Source organism: Gymnodraco acuticeps, unplaced genomic scaffold (genome assembly GCF_902827175.1).
Source record: "Gymnodraco acuticeps unplaced genomic scaffold, fGymAcu1.1, whole genome shotgun sequence".
In the NCBI taxonomy this organism is placed as follows: Eukaryota; Metazoa; Chordata; class Actinopteri; order Perciformes; family Bathydraconidae; genus Gymnodraco; species Gymnodraco acuticeps.
In genome coordinates this window covers 1,876,804-1,899,043 of record NW_022989810.1, presented here as the reverse complement: position 1 = coordinate 1,899,043, position 22,240 = coordinate 1,876,804, and the positions used below count along the sequence as shown (strand labels likewise).

Here is a 22,240-nt window from a genome sequence, read left to right as displayed (position 1 = left end):
AGGTAAAAGCCCCGGTGCCTTTGCAGCTGGCTTTGGATTCGCCGCTAGTTTAGCAGCGCAGGCGTCTTCGTACGCTTTTAACACACCATCGTAGCGATGGCGATGTTTCAGGTGACTAATCAGGTTGGAAGTATTATAGCTCGTTGGCTTTTTCCCTCCTCGTGGAACTTCTGCATTGGATTTGTTAATACAAATAGCAAGCGAACTATCTAACTCTGAAACTTTGAAATAGTCCCATACTACCGACGACATGTTTGTTTACTGTCCTGGCTTCACGGCCGCACACCATTTACGTCCAGTGCTTGAATTGGAATGAAAAAGGTGCCAGTACTCTAAAATCAGCAACTTTTTCAAGTCAATTTTATATATACAGCCCACAAACAAGAATTTGGCTACTATAATGCTGGTGGGTTTGTCTCTTTACTACTGTATATTTTAGAAAGGTTCACTGTACTTAACATTTTTTATGATAGGCAGCGGATATGGCTAAAGCTCAGTAAGGTCAATATTAACTGAAAATATAGCAATCAAAGTCTAGATCTTCTGCTGAAGACACATGAAGCAGAGACCTTTCAGGTGAGAGCCCCTCTGGTGGTGTTCAACATTAATGACAAGGAAACAAAGCTCTGGTCAGAAGCATTTTTTATAAAAAGCTTTAACAAAATTAAGTATTTCTGTACATTTTGAATGCAATCTAACTTTCCAACTCAGAAAACGAAAAACGAAAAAGTGCCAAAAGTCTTCTCACATGGCTGAGCTGCTTTGCAATATACTTCACCACTGAAGAATACAAATATGTATAAAGTAAACTATGATGCAATCTAACTTTCCAACTCAGAAAAATGATAAAGAGCATGAACAAAGAACATGTAAAAACAAATGCAAAATTTGCACAATCTAAAATGAGAAATGTAACTGCAAGTAACAAAGTCTGAGCCATGGTAAAGAGTTACATTGAACACCAAGCTGATCAGATAACTCCCTGGTTGGTCTGAAGTCCTTCTATCTCCAGGATCTGTACAAATCGGCACATTATGCCAAAAGTCTTCTCACTGGGTGAGCTGCTTTGCAATATACTTCACATTGTTAGAAAAGGCTCCAGAAGGCCTTGGGGACATCAGTATCAGGGGCTGGAGCTGGACAGGCTCTTTCATCAGCACTTCTCCTTCCCTTTGCCAGCCAGGACCTCACATACTGTTCCGGATTGAACTGTCCTAGTGATGGTCCATTACATTTAATGAAAACCAGGCTGGACAGTCGGCTGACAGAGAGAGCATTCCTTTTTGCAGTAAGGATATCGTTCATGCAGCTGAATGCCCGCTCACACTCACTAGTGGAGACAGCGATGGTTCGGACTGCTTTCAGTAGAGGCTCCATGGCAGCAGGTGTACGGGATGCCCTGGTTTCCTTGTATTCGCGAAAGCCCTGAACAGTCTCTCTTCTGTCCACTTTCAGCACTTCGCACAAACGTAGCACCTCTACGTCCCCATACTGTACGTCTAACTCCTCTTCAGGCCAACTTCCAGGATGGATAACTTTCATGTCCTGGATTAGCTGATTGTCCCGGGCCTCCCGGCCATGTAATGGGATTTCTCTTGTGCTGACATGAGAGGAGGTTGTGGAAGTCATTCTGTGTCTCAGATTCTCTACCATACTGCGGAAAAACTGACCTGCATGAATCTGTACAAGCCTGCCATTCTCACGCAGGGCAACACCCTTGAAGGACTTCTCAGCTAGAGCTGTATGAACTGTAGTCATGTGTGGGCCAGGCATGGTGACCATGGATTCAAAAACTCGTATTTCTCGAGTTAAGAGCCTATCTGCTGTAGGCAGTGTCATCTCTCTTTTTTGGAGTTGCCGAGAGAGGTCGCTGAGCTCTGTGAGCGCATCGTACATCAGTCCCAGATTGCTGACAAACGTTGCAGATGTGAGCACATCATCCAGGCCCTTGTACTTTGCTCTGTCTCTGGAATCCCTGCTCGTGTCGTTTGCAGCATTTGTGAAGTGATCATGAAGCACTCGGTAGTTTTCCCAGACTGCTCTGACGCTCCTTTCACTTGAAGCCACCCAGCGGATGGACAAAACACGCCCTATCACCAGGAGACGCTGTCCGACTGCTTGCGCACACTGCGCTAACTGCCTCTGATTTTTGGGGGAGGCATGGAACAAGGAATAGAGTTTGTCAAAAAAGATCTGGAAATGATTGAGCCCTGAGACCTCCTTGACCACATCCCCAACTGCCAGCTCTAGACGATGATTGGAGCAGTGCCACACAAACAGGCTTGGGAATTTACTACACAACTGGGTAGCAACGCCTGTTCTCTTCCCTAGCATGACTGAAGCCCCATCACATGCAAAAGAAACGAAACACTGACCTAAAAAGTCCTCGTTAAAATCTCTTCCAAGACACTCCATTAACGCCTTTGTGATGTCATCAGCCGTTGTTCCATCCAACTGGATCAGCTCCCAAAAAAACGTTTCGGGCTCAGCATCTGCTAATGCTGAGCGTAGACACACAACAAGCACCGTTTTACCACTAATAGTGGTAGATTCATCGACCAAAACACAGTTTTCTTTGGTTTTCTGTAATGTCTTTTGCCATTTTTTTCTTCAGCTCATGAGCTATGTGGTCGATGATTTCGCCACAGGTTTTATTGGAGTGCAAAACCCTGCCCACGTTCAGCCCATTCAGTTTCTGTACATTCAAATCAATTGGCATGTCTGTGAATGGCCGGCTATGTTTGCCAATTTGATATGCCGTTCGAAAAACTCTGATAGTGGTGTCTAATTCAGATTTATGCATAGACTGCACTTGATGTTGAATAGTTTCACGTGAAGCAGATGTAAGGATGTCAGCAGCTTTTACATGGGCTTGTGATTCTTTATGTTCTTTGATTTTTTTTCTCAGGCTAGCTTGTTGTTTGCCCTTGTCAACACCGAAATGAGACACTGCACACTCACCCCATTCAGTTGACAGTTTCAGTCCTTGTCCAGTGTGTATTCCCAAAGATTTGACATCTCTGCATATCCGACATCCTAGCTTCTTATCTTTAAGAAGGAGCCATGCATTGGTCTTGCAAAAATATTGCACCTGGTCCGTTGTCCAGCAGTCAGGTGCATCGCTTTGCCCGGTGTTGGTGGTGGCAGTTGCGCCAGCAGCAGCTAACGTTAGAGGCTCTGGAGGAGGCGGCGGAGCTAGTGCTAATGCTAATGCACTAGAACTTGGAGCAGGAGGATCAACCAAAGAAAGCTCCCCATCAGACACAATTTCCAACACAGGCACAGCATTCTCTGTATTTGAAGTTTCTTCCGGCGACAACCGCTGTCTTTTTGCACTTTTATTAATCCACGCTAACATTTTAGAAATGCTAATTTGTGACGTGACTTACTTTCCTTCTCTCGGGGGCGTGCCTGCTCTGTTCTATCACTCTACATAGCCACCCACTGGGTGGGAGTTGCACTGCATAAACACAACACACGTGCATCTAGGTATGTAAATTGTAAAGCATTAAAACATGGTTTTACTAACAGTTTTCAGTATGTTGTTACTTCGGCATTATTATTATTATTATTTTTGAAACGTGTATTACTATTAAATCACGGTCAAATAGGTTAATTTTGACATAGTCGTTTCCACCACAGTATTTACATGGAGAAGATAAGCCCCGCCCCCTCTCCAGCACGTTCTGTTTGAATGACAGGAGTAAACAGCTGACAGCCGCTGTGAAACTCCAGCGGTGAGAGCGATGAGAATGTCCGTTCGGCACCTCATGACGCATCTACTGAGTACCGGGCGGCTGTATATATATATATGGATGTATAATAAGAACGGCGGGAGAGTGTTGAGTACTGGCACGGTGCATGAGTACCGGAGTACCGCCAGCATGCCGGTACTGAGCAAGAAGTGCCGGTACTCCATGGGTCAGAACCAGAAGTGCCGGTACTGCGTACCGGCGAGTACCGGCCCAATTCCAGCACTGTTTACGTCACAGTCAGGCATGAGTTAGGGAGCGCTGGATTTGTGAAAAACTCCCCTCTTCCTAAACCACTAATACCACAGTACTGGCAAAACGGTAGGAGCCGAGGGAAAAACAAGCGCCCCTCATCCCAATCCACCCACACCGCAGTATTTTTTTTTCTTTTTTTTTGCCCAAAAAATATATTGTATATTATCGGGGCTATTAATACTTTTATCAGGTTTATCGGGATGACGTCATAATTCCTAATATCGGACCGATAATTACCGTGCACCACTATTGATAACATTTTCTTCTGCAATTTAATCCCAATATCTCCTTCTGATCATGATATAATACATTGAGAAACATTTGACCAGATCGCTCTCTAAATCGAGGAAATAAATATATTACAAGAAATCAAATGTCAACAAATCAACAAATGGCTGATAACGTTTTTACTAACACACAAGGGTGGGGTTGTGTTGCAAGCCTATTTAATTATATCTCTCTATTTGTGTACCACTCTTTTTTACAACCAAGTAAACAGGAGTTACTACTGACTCCCTCCCTGCCTCCCACGTTTAAGACAGTCTCCACCTGTTCACTGGGGCTGTGGTGCAGAGCTTTTGCTTCTCCTACTGTTTAAGGGTTTTTCTAAAAATAACATCTGGGGAGCAGGCAGGGGAAACAAGGGAGCAGGGGGAAATTGGCTGCTTGGGTATTTTATCCGACCATGAGGGAATGTTAGTCGGGAGAGTTGTTGACTCTCATATTCCCTGCCCGCTTCAGTTTGTCATGGCTGTGTACAAAGTCAGGGGAACTATATATTTAGCAGCCATGATTCATACTCAACAGATTGCGCGGGTGCAGAACACAGCGTTAGAATTCAATACAGCGTTAGCATTTGCATTTGTCGAAAATCATTCAGATTCCTCGCATGCCTTGGCAGCTGTTGGATTTACTAAGTGTGCCAATTCCCAAGGGTTTGCATGGCTTATGTGTCACTTAATTACATATAATAACATGTTTCTTTGTTTCTTTTTAGATTTTTGTTTTGTTTTGATTTTGATATACTTTATTAATCCCTCGTGGGGAAATTGTTTCTCTGCATTTGACCCATCCTAGTGTTAGGAGCAGTGTGCTGCCATTTATGTACGGCGCCCGGGGAGCAGTGTAGGGAATGGTGCCTTGCTCAGGGACACCTCGGTAGCACTTGGTCTTGCCGGGACTTGGAACTGGTGACCTTCCAGTTGCCAAGCCAAGTCCCTATGGACTTCGCCACCACCGCTATGTAGTAAAAGTTTAATTACCAAGGTCATCAATTAATTGCAGCCATGAAAGAGATGTGTTGTGTTTCCCAAGCTATTGATAGTGATCAATCAATCAATCAATCAATGTTTATTTATATAGCCCAATATCACAAATGTGATGTCCTTTCAAGGAATCGCGTCAGTGTGCTACTGCCTCAAATTAGTTGATTAAGGGATTTTCTAAAGCATTCTTTGGTGTCTTTATTAAAGGGGCCCTATATGTTCACGCAACTTCCTCAAACTCAACAGCAATAAAACTGAACTCCTCCTCATCAGCTCCAAATCCACCCTCAGCAAAAACCCCAACCTGACAATCACCATCGATGGCACCCCTGTTTCCCCATACACCCAGGCATGCAACCTTGGAGTAATATTTGACCCCACTCTCTCCCTCGAGCCCCACATCCGCCAAGTTGTTAAAATCTCATTTTTCCACCTCCGCAATATTGCCAAACTCCGTCCCTTTCTCACTCGCCCTGCAGCTGAGCGACTCATTCACGCCTTCATCTCCTCCCGCCTCGACTATTGTAATTAATTCCTCTACGGCATCAGCACTACATCCCTCAATAGACTCCAGCGTGTGCAGAACGCAGCCGCCAGACTCCTCACCTTCACCAAATCATGGCATCACATCACCCCGGTCCTCAAAGAACTCCACTGGCTTCCCGTTTCTCACCGCATCCACTACAAACTCCTGGTCCTCAAACAAAGCCCTCCCCCATATGGCCCCCCCCCCTACCTCACTGACCTCCTCATCCTCTACCAACCCCCCCGGTCCATCAGATCCACCTCAGCCGGTTTGCTTTCCACCCCCAAGGCCAAACTCCGGAGCTTCGGGGATAGAGCCTTCTCTTGCGGCTTTCACACCAGCGCTTTTCCCTTTCTAGCTCCGAGCGGGAGCTTTTCTGGTTCAGCTCCGGTTTCCCTTTTCTGCTCCCGCTCTGTTCACACCGCCCAGAGCCCGACTGGTGCTGCCGCTGCTGCGTCATGACGTCACCGTCAACGGCGTTCACAACAACAACAACAACGGGGAACTGCGTCGGGTCGATGATGGTGTTGCTTTTAATCACACGAAGCCAGATTAAATTAAATAACGACTTCTCCAACCTTATACTTTTCTCCAGAGTGCCGTGGTTCATTGTTTATTAATGTGTTTCTGCGGCATTTACCGAGCCGGAGACAAAAACGCGTTGGTGTGAAAGGGGCATAAGTGGCAGCCCCGAAGCTCTGGAACTCCCTCTCCCATGACCTCCGTGAGTCTGAGTCCCTCACCCTGTTCCAGTCCCGCCTGAAGACTCATCTCTTCAACACTGTATATCCATAAGCCCCTCCCCCCCCCCCCCCCCCCCCCCCCCCCCCCCTCAATCAACTTCATAATAAGTTGCTAATAAGGCCTAATAAGCATAATAAGGCCCCTATAAAAGTGAGTAAGGACAGAAAGAAATGTTCTGAAGATTTTTAAATAACCAATCATTTCTACAGTCCTCGAGACGCTTTATTTCCGAGATAAGTTACTCAGCAGGTGGTTTATCACAGTTTTAATGTCACGTAGAGATGTCAAACATGGAGCTGCTGAGAGGTGAATGTCAACCTTTCTAGAAGACTTTGAAGTGAACATCCAACAAGGACCAAACCACACACTGATATATGCGGTTCTCTTTTCTGTTGTGTTTTCATGAGACAATATGCTGGGCCATGACTCGCCTCAGACGTAGCTTTTGTCACGCATTTTTTTCTGAAGTTGCACAGATAGGCATGACTTCTTGTGACTGTTTACATCCCAGATTGGTGAGAGGCAGCCTTTGTTTTTCCCTGCCACACAGCCACTCCTTTCAGTATCTGAGCGAGTCACACAGCTCCTCTCACAGCTGACCCCATGTACTTGTAATGCAGCCCCATTAATGAGACACGTAAAATGTCCTTTATGGGAAACAACAACAGTAAAACGGCTTACACTGTGCCCACTGTTGTTTTACTTGGTTGAACAACAAATTGGATAACTAGCGACCTCGCCCGTCCTCTGTCAGAAATCTTTCCACAGAGCTGTTGGGCACAGATAGCTGCTTTACTTGATCTAAATAGGCATCGGCCACAGGCTCATCACTTCACGCACCTCTTCCTATAGATTCTGCCATTTTGAACACATTACGTCATGTCTCGATGCGTGACGTGCAACGTGACTCACAGTTATGGTCAAAAACAAAGACTGCATCAGGACAGGGAAAATGACAGTGGAAATGTGTTTCTGTATTGACGGAAACAACATGCTAAAATGAAAATTCCAATGAAATGGGCTCGGATTTGTGGACTTAAGAAGATGCCTTCTTCTATAGAAGCAGGGCTTATTGAGAGACAACAGATGCTCCTGGTTTCCTGTGGAGTGGGATGAAACCAGAGCTTTTGTTACTGAAGATCTGAAGAGCTGCAGTGTGTTTCTTAAGTGTGAATAAAATGTAAATGTCTTGCGCCACCAACCATGGTGAGGTTTAATTTTAGACCAATCACTGGCTCACCATGTGCATATACCCCTGCAGCTGCTAATGCATATATTTTATTCTCTTTCTGTCCTTCTAGTTCACTGTCACTCTCTCCTACTCTCAATCTATATTATTTTGAGTTGTAGGCATTCTAGCCTTATCTCCCTTTTAAGCTTGCACTATTTTTACTGTTTACAGCAAGCCCGTCAAGCTCCAGAAAAAGCACTTCACAGTTCTTTGCAATCCTGCAACTAACTAAGCAGATCAACACCTCCGCTGTTTACAAAACGAGTCCTGATCCAGGCAGTCTGCCACACTGGCGTGACCTGCAATTAAACACAGACTCAGTGGATTATATTTCATAACAGGAAAAGCATGGAAACACAGTTATGACGTATTGCCTCTAAATAGCAACTCAAACGCAATCATCCACAATCCACAGCCCCAGTTTCTATTGTCCCACTGAAAGTAATCATCCTGCCAAGGTTTTCATTTGGATGCTGAATAATTGATTCGGCACACGCCCACAGTTTGTGCAGCCATTGCGTTCCTTTACATCACAAATCCTACCCAAGATTTCATAGTGCATAGGGTTATTTGATGCACTAGCTGGGCAGAGTTGACAGAATCTATAACTATTCTAATAACTCAGAGATAACGCCACAATATTGAATGAACGGTAATAAATCTGGATATGACTATTGGTTCTATTTTGAGAAAATACACAAAAGAATATTGAGAAAGTAGCCCAAGCACAGTTAGACCCAATTCTGACAGATTGCATGATAATTAGACATAATCTTAACTTCAGTCACCCTGAAGTGAGTAGAAGCAGGCGGCAGCATGATTAGCTATTCACTAACAAGCAGCAATATTATATTAATAATGCCCGAAGAACAAATGTAAAGCCATAGAAACCAATTCCAATTATATGCTTCGAAAACCTGATTGAGAAATAATTGGAAGTCCTATTTTAAGCTCCCGCACCAAATATAATAATAGCTTTTTTTTATAGGATACAAGTATTTTTATAAGAGGCCCTATTATGTCTTTTGGGGTTTTCCCTTTCCTGTAGTGGGTTTTATAGGTTTGTGTGCATGTTAATGGTCTGCAAAGGCTAACATCCCAATCATCAATATGTAACACATCGTGCTAATAATGGCTAGCGCTCCTATGCACGTTCTTTTTCTGCGGATTATACATGATCAGAGCTGATAGCTAGGTCCCTTGGGTATTAGTCATATTGCCACACAGCCCCCAGATCTTTAACAGTAAAACAATAATCTATGAGTCAAAAGCCTTACAAATGTGCACTGAAAATGTTCAAACCAAAAAAAGAGGATATTTAAACGACAGGAACATACAGAAGGATTGGTCGTGTCTCAGCTCATTTGACAACATCCGAAGTAAATCGATATTTGTAAGACCATCCCAGCAGTATCGTCCTCACTATAGTGATATCCACACCTGAAGCAGCTCTGATTACCCCCCCCCCCTCTCGATTTCTGCCAGGCAGTCCTGAGCCCCGGAAATAGCAACACTCGTGTATGACTCATGTTGGAGCTCTCCGAGATGCCTGATGAGAAAGACAATAACAAAGGGACTCATTAGTCTTGTGCATCACCACCTTCAAAAGAAAACCGTTTAAGTGAGACATCTGAGGCCATGGCTTCAACATATGTCGAACATAAATCCTTCACCTAAACTCAAATACCTCCTCCGATCAAATCCTTCCTTGGCCCCCACACCCTACACCTCAACCAACTGTCTTGTACATTGTTTTTCAAGACCCCTCGCACATGCTCCTTGTTTTCAGCCCCGAGTCAAAGACCAGGATCTCAAGATCTTCTCCCTTCCCAAGAGTACCCTTCCAGTCTTTTTTTACATTACATTACATTACATTGCATTTAGCTGACGCTTTTATCCAAAGCGACTTACAATAAGTACATTCGACCAGGAAGACACAACCTTGAAGAAAACAGAATCATATAAGTACATCAGGTTTCATAGAGCCAAACATTTCAAGTGCTACTCAACTGGCTTTAGGTAAGCCAGTCCTTTATTAGTATAAAAGTGCTTCGTTAATAATTCTATCGCTCGAAGTGGAGTCGAAAGAGATGAGTTTTCAGTTTGCGCCGGAAGATGTGCAAGCTATCTGCCGTCCTGATGTCATCTCCCATCCTATCTTTTGCTTCTGGCTTTCATCTAGTTGCTTCGATATTCCATCCACCCTCTTGCCTTCATCTCCATACATTCTCCCAGCCTCGCCCAGCCCCCCATCTTCTTCATTCACCTTCCTCCATCGTCATCCGTCAACATCCACCCTGTTTAAGTTATCCTCTGTCCCCCACAAAGCCCATTATTTCCCATATTTATTTTACTCAGATAAAATATGAATGCTATGACTTCCTAGATTCTCCCAACTATCTATCCTGGACCTTTGTTCTCCGCCCCTTCTCCTGCCTTCGTTCCCTTTTAAGTCCTTCCTTCAAAAGTAGTTAATTCTGAGTTTCTTGATGCCTAAACAATTAGAGCTACCACTCCAACTCCACATCTCCACTCTCTACTACCCAATACTACTTTCCCCCATTAGCCAACCAACACATAGAACTGAACCCTCCATTCGCCCCCCCCCCCCTTTCCTGCTTCTCAGTTATTAGCTTTAGCACCCCCCCCGCTTCCCAATTGAATCCGTCCTCCTCCTCCTCCTCTCGGGCTGGCTTCCAGAGCGGCTGTGCCCTGATGGAGGTCAGCCTTGTCTCTGTCTGCCGTGAGAGACAACAGGGGGAGGAAGGCAGGCAAGGTGAACGGCTCTCAACGGCTGTCATTGCACTGTAAGGAGGAAGCAGGAGGAGAGAGAGAAGGACTGTGTGATGTAGGGAGAGCGAGAGCAGCAGTGTAGGAGCAGAGCGAGAGAGAGGGTGAGCAAGCGAGAGAGAAATTGGTCCGGCGCACACAGCTCACATCGCTGGCTGGCTGGCTGGCTCGCACACTGTTGACGAATGAGCTGTCTACCCACGGGGCTGGGAAACGGCAGCTTGTGACAAGCTGGGGAGAGAGGAACATGAATGTAATGCGTACCTTGCCTCGCTTGCTTTCAGATACCGGCCAGAAGAAGACTCCAGAGAAGAAGGATGGGAGGCGTATGTCGTTCCAGAGACCCAAAGGGTCCATTGAATATTCTGTGAGTACGGCGCAAGCCACTAAGCTGTTTCTGTGTAATTGTCTTCATGTGTTTTTAATGCTTTTCTGCTACTGTGCTGCTGCTTCTGCTTCTGTGTCAGCTGCTGCTGATGGTGTTTCTCTAGCTCCAGTAATAGTCTAGCTGTTGTTGTTGTGAAGACACCGTGTCCGACCATGCTTGGTAGCTCATTGGCGAGGGGGAGAAGCATTTTGTGGATTTTGCCAGTCTAACACGTGTACCTCTTCCTCCCAGTGTTTACATGAGGAGGACCCTGTGTTTGTGTGCATGCAAGGTAGTTCATAGAAAGCTTATGGAAATAATGCATCCTCTCTTCAAGAGACACTGTGCATTAGTATAAGACTCAGCTTCATTTAGCATGTTAACGTATAAGAAGGAGAGAGGAACTGTAGCAGCTCCGTATGTTTCCTCACGCTGGATCAGATCAGGACAGACAGGCAGGAGTGCTGGCACAAAGTGTGTTTGTTTGCCTTTCCTTCTCTGAGCCACGTATCGGAGAGCATTCCACCACAGTGCTCGCCGTGCTCGCGAATGACCTTCCAACTGCGTTGTCATTTCTATTGATTTAGCTGTTGTGTTGGAGAAGGGGGGAACTGGGGTGAGGCGATTGAGAGGGAGAGGGAGAACGAGAGATAGGGCACTGGTTCCCTAGCGGGAGCTGAAAATGGAGCCTGTCTCTGCTTCGCCTGGTTGTGTTCTTCAAATGACCCTCAAATCCAGCTGCAGCAGTCAGACTGCTTTCCTTCGCCTCTCTCTCCGTGGCAACAGCGGGGAGTGGGATTGCTGTGGCTCATCTCTGTCTGTCTATCTGTCAGTCTGTCTGTCTGTCTGTCTGTCTGTCTGTCTGTCTGTCTGTCTGTCTGTCTGCTGGAAAGAGAGGTGAAGGGAGAGAACAGAGGAAGGGACAGCAGTGACATTCCACTCCTTTTATCCCAAACTCCAGGAAACACTGAAGGCTTCTCTGTTATCGCCTCAGCAACATAGACATCACCTCCACGTCCCCCGCCCCCCCAAGCTGTCAGTCATCCCAGACCTGCTGATTGACAAGGTTCTTGTTTACCTGACCTGGGCTTGAACAACCAAAACCATTACCACAGGACATTTGTCAGAGCCAAAGCACTGCGTCATGGCCTTGATATGACCTGATACAGAAAAAAGTCAGCAGGATGGACAGAAACGCTGAAGTTTATGAAAAACAGGGAAGAATTCTATTGTTAAAAATGGGGAAAAGATTCACATCTCAATCTCACAGCATCCCATACTGTTCCTGTCAGCCATAATTCTTCCTCGCTCTTTCCTCCACTAGTTTGCTGCTAGTGTGATGGATGGGTCGAGCACTGCCAATGATTGTCTCCTGTAGCCTGACATGCTACAACAACACGTAGCGAGGAGGCTTGAGGCCGTGAGAGACACATGGTCGCCACTGTCCCAGTGATTGAGAAGTGGCTTTATCTTAAACTCATCTCCCATGCCAGGGGACGGCCGGCGATGTTTCCTTATTTCTCTCTCCAGCAGTTTTAATCTATCGCCCAGCGCCCACAGGAAAAAAAATGTTTTACTTCTAACGCTGCCTTATCAATACAATCTCCCTCCCCCTTCTCACCCCTCTACCACACACACAGGCTTCTTTCTCTCTCCCTTTTTTTTTCTTCTCGAAAACGAGAAATAACCTGAGCAGCTGCAACCCATCTGCCTAGACACTGATAACGCCAGTCCATTCAGCAGAGTCCAGCTATTGGCTGACCTGCATCCAATTAAAGAAGTGTTTGAAGACTGTGGGAACAACGGAGATAGATGAGGAGACAGAAAGATGAAGACAGAGAGAGCCAAAGAGCGGCACAGAGGTGAGCCACGTCCTCCCACCGACAGACTGAGAGGACGGACAATCAAAGTCAAACTAATTGAAGAACTGAGAGTGAAGGCCACACAGGTTTATCTACAAACCAGGGACAGAGACACTTCAGTTGTAACTCTGGGGATCCACAGGGTGTTTTGACTAGAAGATACCTGTCAAGGGAATATCCGGTCTATTCAAACTTGTGTTTCTGTACGGCTTCTGTAGGACATTATTGCTTTCTGTTTCATAGCTTGGGCTATCATTTTGGTAGGCCTGATCTTAGTGGCCCTGGGATCGGAAGACACTGACCATATAATGTCTGAATCCCCAGCCACCTCTCTACTGCTTGCTATATAACAAGGCATCTACTCTATGCCCACGAGTAACAGTCAGTTTGTTTTTATATCCAATGGCCAAAACCAGAAAGATGACCTCTACATCGAAAAAATTGAATTGTTCCTATATGTTATTTCTAGGGCTGACGTGATAATAATAATAATAGATGAAATTTGTATAGCGCCTTTCAAGGGACCCAAGGCCGCTTTACATGGTGAACAAACAAACAAACAAAAGGGACAAATAATAAAGTAAAAAATTAATTAAATAGCAGTAGGATAACGTAATGATAATGTATTATTTTCATTATTACATTGAATAATAATTTAATCAAGATAAAAAAAATGTATGCTTCATTAAAAAGCAATATTAAAAATGCAAATAAAGAAAATACGGCAGATCAACAAATTGTTTCCTTTTAAGGAAAACCTTTTTATCTTAGTAAAGTTGTGTCAATTTGTGTCAACACATTTAGTGCCATTTCACATTCCATACATTTCAAGGCTTCAGACTGCCATTTCACAAATGTCCCGATGTCAACCATAAAAAAGCCTCATGCAGAGAGTTATGTCTCTATGGTTTTTAAAATCTAATTTCTCAGGGAATTATTTCAGCCCTGTTTGAGTCATGTTTAATTTTTGGCTCGACCCTCCCTACCCACAGTCTGTTTTCAGTCCTTTGCAGTGCTCTCAGCAGAACTGGCACGGCAAAGCTCTCATTACAATTTGTATAGTCAAACAAGAGTGCCGATTTAGGGGAAAGTCTGGATTCCTGTTGAAGGCCTGAAAGAAAGGAAGAGGTTGTCAGCATTCATGATGTTATCATTCTGGCCCACAACATGATCAGTCAGATTGCATTATCAACTATGTGTGTTCTCGCAAGTTGTGGTAAAACAGTGGCCATGGCACTCAGTCAATTGCCGTAAACTGCGTATTCACTATGACAACATGTAGGTTGGGATATCAACCACCAGATTCATGGCGATTACATTTTTTAAAGCCATTCATGATATCCAGAGGATGAACCCTAATGACTTTGGGAATCCACTGACTTCCTGTAGCGCCACCAGCAGGTCAAGGCTGTCACTTGTCTTGTGTTATGTCTAATTTCCTACCGGATAGATCTGTTTACACATTCATGGTTCCCAGAGGATGCATCTTGAAGACTTTAGTGAGCCCCATTGACAGTTATTTTAGCAAAACCCTCAGGATGGCATTTGTTTTCTTTTATGTCAATTACATTTAAATGGATCGGATAATTTTGTACAGAGATCAAAACATTTATTAGGATGAATTGTAATAAATGACTGCCAATAATGTCTCATGAAGTGCCATCATCACAACACATTACTGTATAATGCAAAAACTTGCAAAACCAAGGGTATTACCGCCAGCTTTATTTTTATGGTAATCAACATGCAAACCTACTTAACACCAGAATGTTAGCATTGTCATTTCAAGCATGTTGGCATACTAAAATAATAAATTGCCTCCCAAGATAGCTGTGCCCAAGAACAGCCTCACAGCACGGCTAAACCCCCCCTGTGTGTGATATACACATGATCCGGATGTGTTATAATCTCAGCAGATGTGAAGACGATCTCTCACTGTCACCAGTCTGCAGGTTAAATGGATATCTGCTGTGCTTAGAGGAAAACTGTTGGCAACAGAGGCCTTGCATGGACATTAGATGAGTCATATGTCGAGTGCCAGGTGTGTGTGTTCACTGAGAGAGACACGCACCTTTTAACTCCACAGCATCCTGACAATCAGTCACTCTTGATTGCATTATTCACTGCTGGGTGGGAGAGGAGATCCCACAGTCTCAGCTCCTTCACAGCTCCCTGTCTGAGAGTAGGAGAACTAGTCAAATGGATGATGGAGAAATGATAGGAGGGGTGTGTGGATGGTGACGTTGGGATAGATTGGGGGAGGGGGTGGGGGGATAGAGGGCAGTGTGTGAGGAGAAGATGGAGACGGATGGAGAGTGGGTAGCTGGATGGGCACAAGAGCAGACTAATATATGGAGCCTGTGATTCTTTTTTTAAATTAACCAAAGGGGAAAGCCACAAATACATTGTGTCTTTTCATATTGAAGAATTTATTGCTGGCCATAGGCAGTATATGACTCGCTTCATTCCTACACATTGTGACTGTTACGTAACAGTGACATATTGTTTCGTTCATAACGTAACAGTGACATATTGTGTCGTTCATGTTTTTTGTGCTTCTAATGTGAGGCATGTTTCCATGCTTTGATGTTAAAAAAGGCATTTTGCTCATACTGCCTGTGCTGCAGCACCTCTTTTCACCCTCTGTCTGAAACCAGAGCCTAGTTCGCTCTGATTGTTTTGCTGGCTCTGTTGTGATTGGTCAGACGCTTACAGATGAGTTGGAAATGTCCCGCCCCTAAGCCTATCAAGCGCATGTATGTGTTGGAGCACTAGCCAATAGAAGTGCGAGTGTTCAATAGTGATGTCATTATGTAACTTTATGGTCATGTAGATTCAGATAAAGTTTAGGTTTACTGAAATATTTGTTGGTGGTACACCAATAAGCCTTGAAGAAAGAAGAGTACTTGACTTGGGCACAAGAGGGTGGGTTCAAGTCCCTGAACGCAACAATCACAGTGTGTGGAGTGTGGACTTTTACTTTGAGAGGTGCCAGTTTGCCTCCTGCCAAGGTTGTATTTTGGCAATGCTCCCCCAAGTTGTATATTTGCTGCCCACTGCTCTCAATACTACAATTAGACTAGGTTTTACTCTGTGTAACATGTGAGACAAAGTTTATTCAATTCAAGTTCATTCCATTCTAACCCTGTTTTTTTATCTATAAGATTTGACCATTTCTTAATATTCTTGATTCTTTATGTGATCTAAAACCAGGTTGGTGCCTGACACGAGGAGGGATCGGTTATAGCTTGAGAGTGAGACAGCACACTTGTTCGGTGCCCTCTTGAAAAGGACAGACTATCCCCCCATCACTAATAGAGCGTCTAAATGTAGGCCTGCAAACGATCAGCAAGGGTGTAGTTGCACACAATACACATGCCATTAGGGTAGTAACGACAAAGTCGCCATGGCAACTGTCATGCTAAAGCCAAGATTCATCCGTCATTATAAAATGAGGAGCGATGGCTGCTTTGATATGGCATTATGGGTGATTAAACCGTACACTGTTGGGTTTTATTGCCAGTGTGATGACAACACAGTCATTGGGTTAATTATAGTTTCCCTTTTTTTCTTTCATTGCCTTCTTTTGCCTTTTTCATTGAGAATCTGTGATGGTCTCAGTACAAAGAACCACCTCTACATAAGAGTGCTGATCCGCCTACACCTGTGAATGGTTACCTTTTTAAAGGGGCCCCATTATAAGCGCAGGTGTTATATAGTGACGTCACTATGTCATGGAATTAAACAAAGGAGGCGTTTCAGGCAGGGCTAGTCTGTGGAGAGAAATTCCCTCTGGTGGGAACTTTGGGATTTTAGCCTTTGCACACTATTTACATACACACAGACCTATCTAACATACTACAGGAAAGGGAAAACCCACAAACATAACAGACACAACACATTTCTGCTTTGATCAAGAATCCCAAGCATTGCATCTTGTTTACTTGGTTGGCCTTCTACTGTAGCACTTATAGATTTGCTCTCATGTTCCATAGTTACCAAGGTGCCAGTAGACTATAATGGAGCTATTATGGCGCATTTCCACTGCAACGGGGTAGCCCCGTTTAAGCGTCCTTAATCGTCCTCAAGCGGCCAGGACAGTTTTTGGTGGCCTTTCCATATAGCTTAGCACCGGCTAGCGGGTACTTTTTCCCTCTTTTCCGGCCCCATAAAATCGTGGTTCTATCAGGCCAGGGCTGAACTAGTGACGTCAACACTCTCGACTGCTGATTGGTCAGAAAGAATGGTCAGAGAGAATCGTCACAAGATCGCGCGCGAGTTCACCCCTAGCGTCGCATATATATCTAGAAGCAAGCTTGCAGCATTTTTATACACAGCATTTTTGTAAACGGATGAGCTACAAAAATGGCAACGTCAAAGAAAAGCACACCGTGGTCGACCGAGGAGGTGACGACGTTCCTACATCTCATTGGGGATGATCAAATCCAGCGGGAGCTCGACGGAACAACTCGAAATGTGAAAAAAAAGCCGATCGCCCCCCGCCCCCCCCCCACTGCGTTGCTACCCCAGGTCCTAAACTGTAATGGAAATGCGCCACGGACGGCCAGCGAGGCAGCCCGAGGCCTGAGCGAGGACGCTTAGGGACGCTTAAACGGGGCTACCCCGTTGCAGTGGAAATGTGCCATTAGTGTGCCTTTGTTGAATCTGTGCGTTCTCTCCTGTTCAACAAGGTGACCATTAGCTACATGTCAGTCACTCTCACCATGACTGTCACAGCCGTCCTGTACCCTTCAGCTTAGAAGGACATATGTCTCCCTAACAGGAAGTAGCTTCATTATTAATCCGCAGTTCCAGATGAATAATGGCTCTTATTGATCCGGAGGATAAGAAGATAGGGTGCACCTGTCATTAGTGGCTATGATCCGGATTGTGATTACTTTCTCTTTCCCTCCCTCCCTTCCTCCCTCATTCTTCTGTCAATGTGTCAATACTAGGTCTTTATCAGTGGGTCACATTTACATGTCCCCTGTCCTCTGCCTCTTAATTGAGTTAGAGATAGCTCCTCTTACAGTACGATCAATGGTGTCATTTTATTGTTGCCTCTGTGCTTCTGTGAAGTACTTGTGTTGTTGACATCACTTGAATATGTAGATGAAGTCAGTAATTAAGCTTAAAAGTCCAACTTCAATGATAATATTATTACACCGCCCTTTAGTGCCAAGATCAGCCCACCACCTGTCTTTGCCAATGTTTACCTCATTGAACGGCTGATATTTTCACCCATATTGGTTGAGCTCCTGATACTTGAGTTACGGATCAGCTGTTTGATACAAGAGCTATCAGCCGGCAATGCTTGTAGGTAAAGCTTTAAAATATCTGGTTTGAGAGAAAATAGTAAAGGTTTTGTAGGTAAAAGCCAATTATTATTCGACCTTGTATTGCAGAATGCTACAGAATAGGGTTTAAAAACAGTGCTTTAGCAGCTGCAAATGTCCTGCAGACCTGAATGTCCTATAGGCCAGCCTTGTGCTGAGCAACAGAGGAGCTATAAAGCTAAAAATAAATAGTTCATGGATGAGGCGGTAGCAAATAGCACCTAGGGAGAATCAATGCCCTGTTCTGAAGCTGCCTGGATGAAAGGAGCCCTTTTCATTATTAACTCCTTGAGTACAGTACCTAACGAAAAGAAAGGGAAAACTCCTGTTATCGCTTTGAAGACTTTACGTTTCAACATTTTATGAATTCCCCAATCATAAATTGCCAGTATTGTACCAAGGACATCAAACAAACACAAAAACTAAACGGAGGATTGTAAATCCTTTTTGAGATTGGATGGCAGATAGTCGGTTTGACATCCTACACTCGTGTTTTTAATGTTTAGGCTATACTTTGAAGACATTATTCTCCTTTGTATGGCTACGTTGTAAACAAATGATGAATGCGTGCCATTGTAGGGTACAGAGCCACTCTGGGTCTATGACTGTGACTTTGACGAAAGAATATTTATCATGCGGTACAGACAGTACGACTCACTTTACACAGCTAATGAGATGACGCATCATGAAGGACCATGACGTCTCAGCAGTTGTGGACAGCACAGTAAAGTAGAGTTACATCTTACTTGCTGTGTTTTTGTGCTAGATTTTAGTCACTATAAGAGCTTGCCTATGGGAGAGGTGTTTTTTTCCACTGTGCTGCCTTGACTTTTACTTGATTTGACTCGCTAAAATCCAAACAAATGGGAGATCAGTGAGTGTGTTGACATGAGAACTAATACCCATGTTTTCGACTCTTATCTTGGATTTGATCTCATGTGGGATGTGACATTTGCATGTAACCTGTTTTCTCTGCTCCTTCTTTCCTTCATTCAAACAGTATCCAGGTTTGAATGATGTGTACATGCATTTCTTTAACTCCTTAACATCTAAGCTACTATCTTATTTTTATAAACCAAGTTTCCTGCGGAGTATGATCCCAGTATTTGCCGTGTTAAGCTTCCCAACCGCATACAAATCAGCAGCTAACGTCAAGCTAGCGTGTAGTGACAAACTACAAATTCGATTTTAAACAAATGAGGTTTACAGACTTTTGTCTCTTCCTAGATATTATAGCTGCAATTATGTTTCCTCTTTGTGGTTTTCTGATAACAAATAAATGTTGATGGTGTATTCACATGGCTGGAATTGGTCAGCTGATCACATGACTTGTACTACATCTTAGACATAATGCTATTTAAAGCAGACAAAATAATGTTCTTTATTACTGGTGACTATTTACGTTCATTTGTAAACCCGACAGCCCCGAGCTTTGTCCATGTCTTCACTGCCTTGGTTGCTGTGCAACCTTCATTTAACTTCATCTGAATTTTGATGGAATTATTGAACTAAATCTGTCCCGATGAACAAGCAGTGAAGATTTAAAGGTATCAGATAGCATTCTGAAATATGAAGGATGCCTTCTAATGTGATTTGTTCCTACAAACTGATACAATTAACATTTAATCTAGCAGGACAATTTAATCATCTTAACAAACTGCTGTTATTGTATATCTCCACTTGGACCCTTCAAGGAGATCTGTCTGTGAACAGCGAGATAATAGACTTAAGGATTTACAGGCAGTCCAAGTGTGATTCATTGTGTAATTTTTCACACGTCACTGACCATACTAACACTGATGAATAGTAAATTAGTTTGTTTTTATTTCAAGAAGTATGGTCAAGATCACATTGAGACATGTTCCTACAGGCGTCGCCGCTTCAAAACGCCCTTGGGACCACGGTCAAAACAGCATGATGCGCCTGTAGAGCGGGGTTGCGTGCACCACCGCTCTAATGTGATTTAACGGGAGAAAACATTTATTCAAGCAGACGTCGAGCTCTTGCCATTGCTGCGTTATTAGATAAGAAGGGGATACAAATTGAGATTTAGGTTCACAAGATACTGAAAAAAAGGGAACAGTATATCAATGGCATCTCTTACACCAGTTGCATTTGCTATTGTCCCATTGTTCCTACGACATCTACTGGCATTGAAAGAAGGAGTGATGAAGCAGTGAAGCCTTTTGCTCGATTGAATTGGTTTGGGCAGCGTGACTTTGCGCTGAAATTTGAGAATATTTTACCTTTTTTAATGCGAAAACTGAAGGAAATGATATCAAGAAAGGAGCATATGTACCATAGAAACACAATGTGTTGGCTTGTTACGTGTGCCGGGTGATCGGCTCCTTGGATCGTTATTGCCCTTGTTTGAAGGATAAAGAAAAGGTTTTCCTTGTGTCCTCAATCATCTTGGTCACATCCATCTAATCCAGTTACTAGCCTAGAACAGTCAATGTCAACCTGCACTAGTTCTGCTCACTGTGAAACCTCTGCTAGTGAAGCTACTGTCTTAATCATCCCGGCAGTCTCCCTACCCGGTCAATACTGCACAACGCATCCCTGCTCTGCCTTGTGCATTGTTGTCAACACAAAATTGCTCACATTGCTAAGTCATGGAGACTGTAACCCAGCAGCATGACTGACCTCGGATCTGATTAGTCATATCCCCCAGAGGGTAGGGCATCCAAACCCACTATCTGGGCCTGGGTTTAGCACCTAGCACACTATAAGCCCAGGACTGTTGATCAATAACAAAGACTCAATAGTTATTTTGTCAGCCTCTGAGATTTCTTGAATAGACAGTTTTCCATTGCGTCACTACTTTTATATTGGACTTTTAAGGTACTCTTCCCCTTACTTTGTTTAATTGCCCAACAATTGAGGATTGCACTTCAAGCAAGTGACCAGCATCGGGAGACATTTCAGCTTCAAAAGTTAAAGAACTGGGCTCTTGAAGCCAGATCTTTAATCAATCAGTCAGTGTATCTTTAATGGTGATTTGTCAGCTGTTATGAGCTAACTTTTTATCATATGATTCCTCCTGTTGCCTGTATTTGGTTTGCTTCAGCCAAAGCCTGATTCTGAATCCATTCATTTGGTGTTTTACCAGTTAAAATAGTTAACAAGAGATTACTGCAAGATTTTCATAAGTTTGAATATCTAGTGGTTTTGCTTCTTGATAGGAACCACCACCATGGAAATATATAATTTTTTATTTAAATTCGACTACTTATTTCTCTGCCATTTAAAATATGTGTTGCATATCATCTAGGGGTGTAACGGTTCACAAACATTTCGGTTCGGTACGTACCTCGGTTTTTTGGTCACGGTTCGGTTCGGTACGTTTTCGGTACAGCAGAATTTTTTTTCACAAAACAAAACATATATATATATTTTTTTTTTATTATTATTAAACTGTGAATAATGTATTCACTCAAATAAATACAAAATATAATAAAATAAACATTAAGGTGCAGCATTTCGATGAACTGAAATAATCTGTATTTGAACTTTACTGTACTAGTACTCACAAAACATAAACTATTAGTTTTGGGTTTTTAATTATTATTAAACTGAATATTCACTCAAATAAATACAAAATATAATAAAATGAACATTAAGGTGCAGCATTTCGATGAACTGAAATAATCTGTATTTGAACTGTACTGTACTAGTTCCTAAGCAGCCAGTTTGACATTATGACTTGCTTGTCATTGTATTTTGTTGTTTAAAGAAAGATGAACTTGTCCACATTGCTTGCTGAAAGGGCAGATCTGCTGGCACTAATAATGTCTCCTGCTGTGGAGAACACCCTCTCTAGGGACGGAGGTAGCAGATACAGCCAGGTAGCGCTTTGCTAACATGGCAACATAAGGATATTTGGCGTTTGTAATAGCTTTGGCTCGGTCTGAACTCTCTGCGAGTGGTGGAGGCTTAAATGCTAGTGGGAGTTGGGTTTGCACTTCAGTCTTTTTTCTTTTGGTACCGGTGATATTCACGTTCGGGTGATGCCTTTTCAAGAGTGTGCAAGTTTGATGTATTGCCAGCCGCGTAACCAATGTTAGTTGAACAATGCCGACAAACAGATTTGGTTCGGTCCACCTGTCTTT

At 43.6% G+C, this 22,240-nt stretch overlaps 1 protein-coding gene across 7 annotated transcripts in view; it reads left to right on the top strand.

Annotated features, from left to right (window-relative positions):
* The window catches only part of oxr1a (oxidation resistance 1a), a 244,486-nt gene that overhangs the window by 171,773 nt on the left and 50,473 nt on the right, over positions 1-22,240 (top strand). For 6 of the 7 annotated variants that reach the window (XR_004570270.1, XM_034228820.1, XM_034228824.1 and 3 more), the window contains one exon: positions 10,848-10,930. Coding sequence is in view for 6 of the 7 variants with exons in the window: in XM_034228820.1 (XP_034084711.1) it covers positions 10,848-10,930 (83 nt within the window). In the remaining variant the exon portion in view is untranslated. Of the gene's footprint in view, positions 1-10,456; positions 10,668-10,847; positions 10,931-22,240 lie in introns of those variants that run through there. The other variant, XM_034228863.1, reaches the window with a different exon arrangement.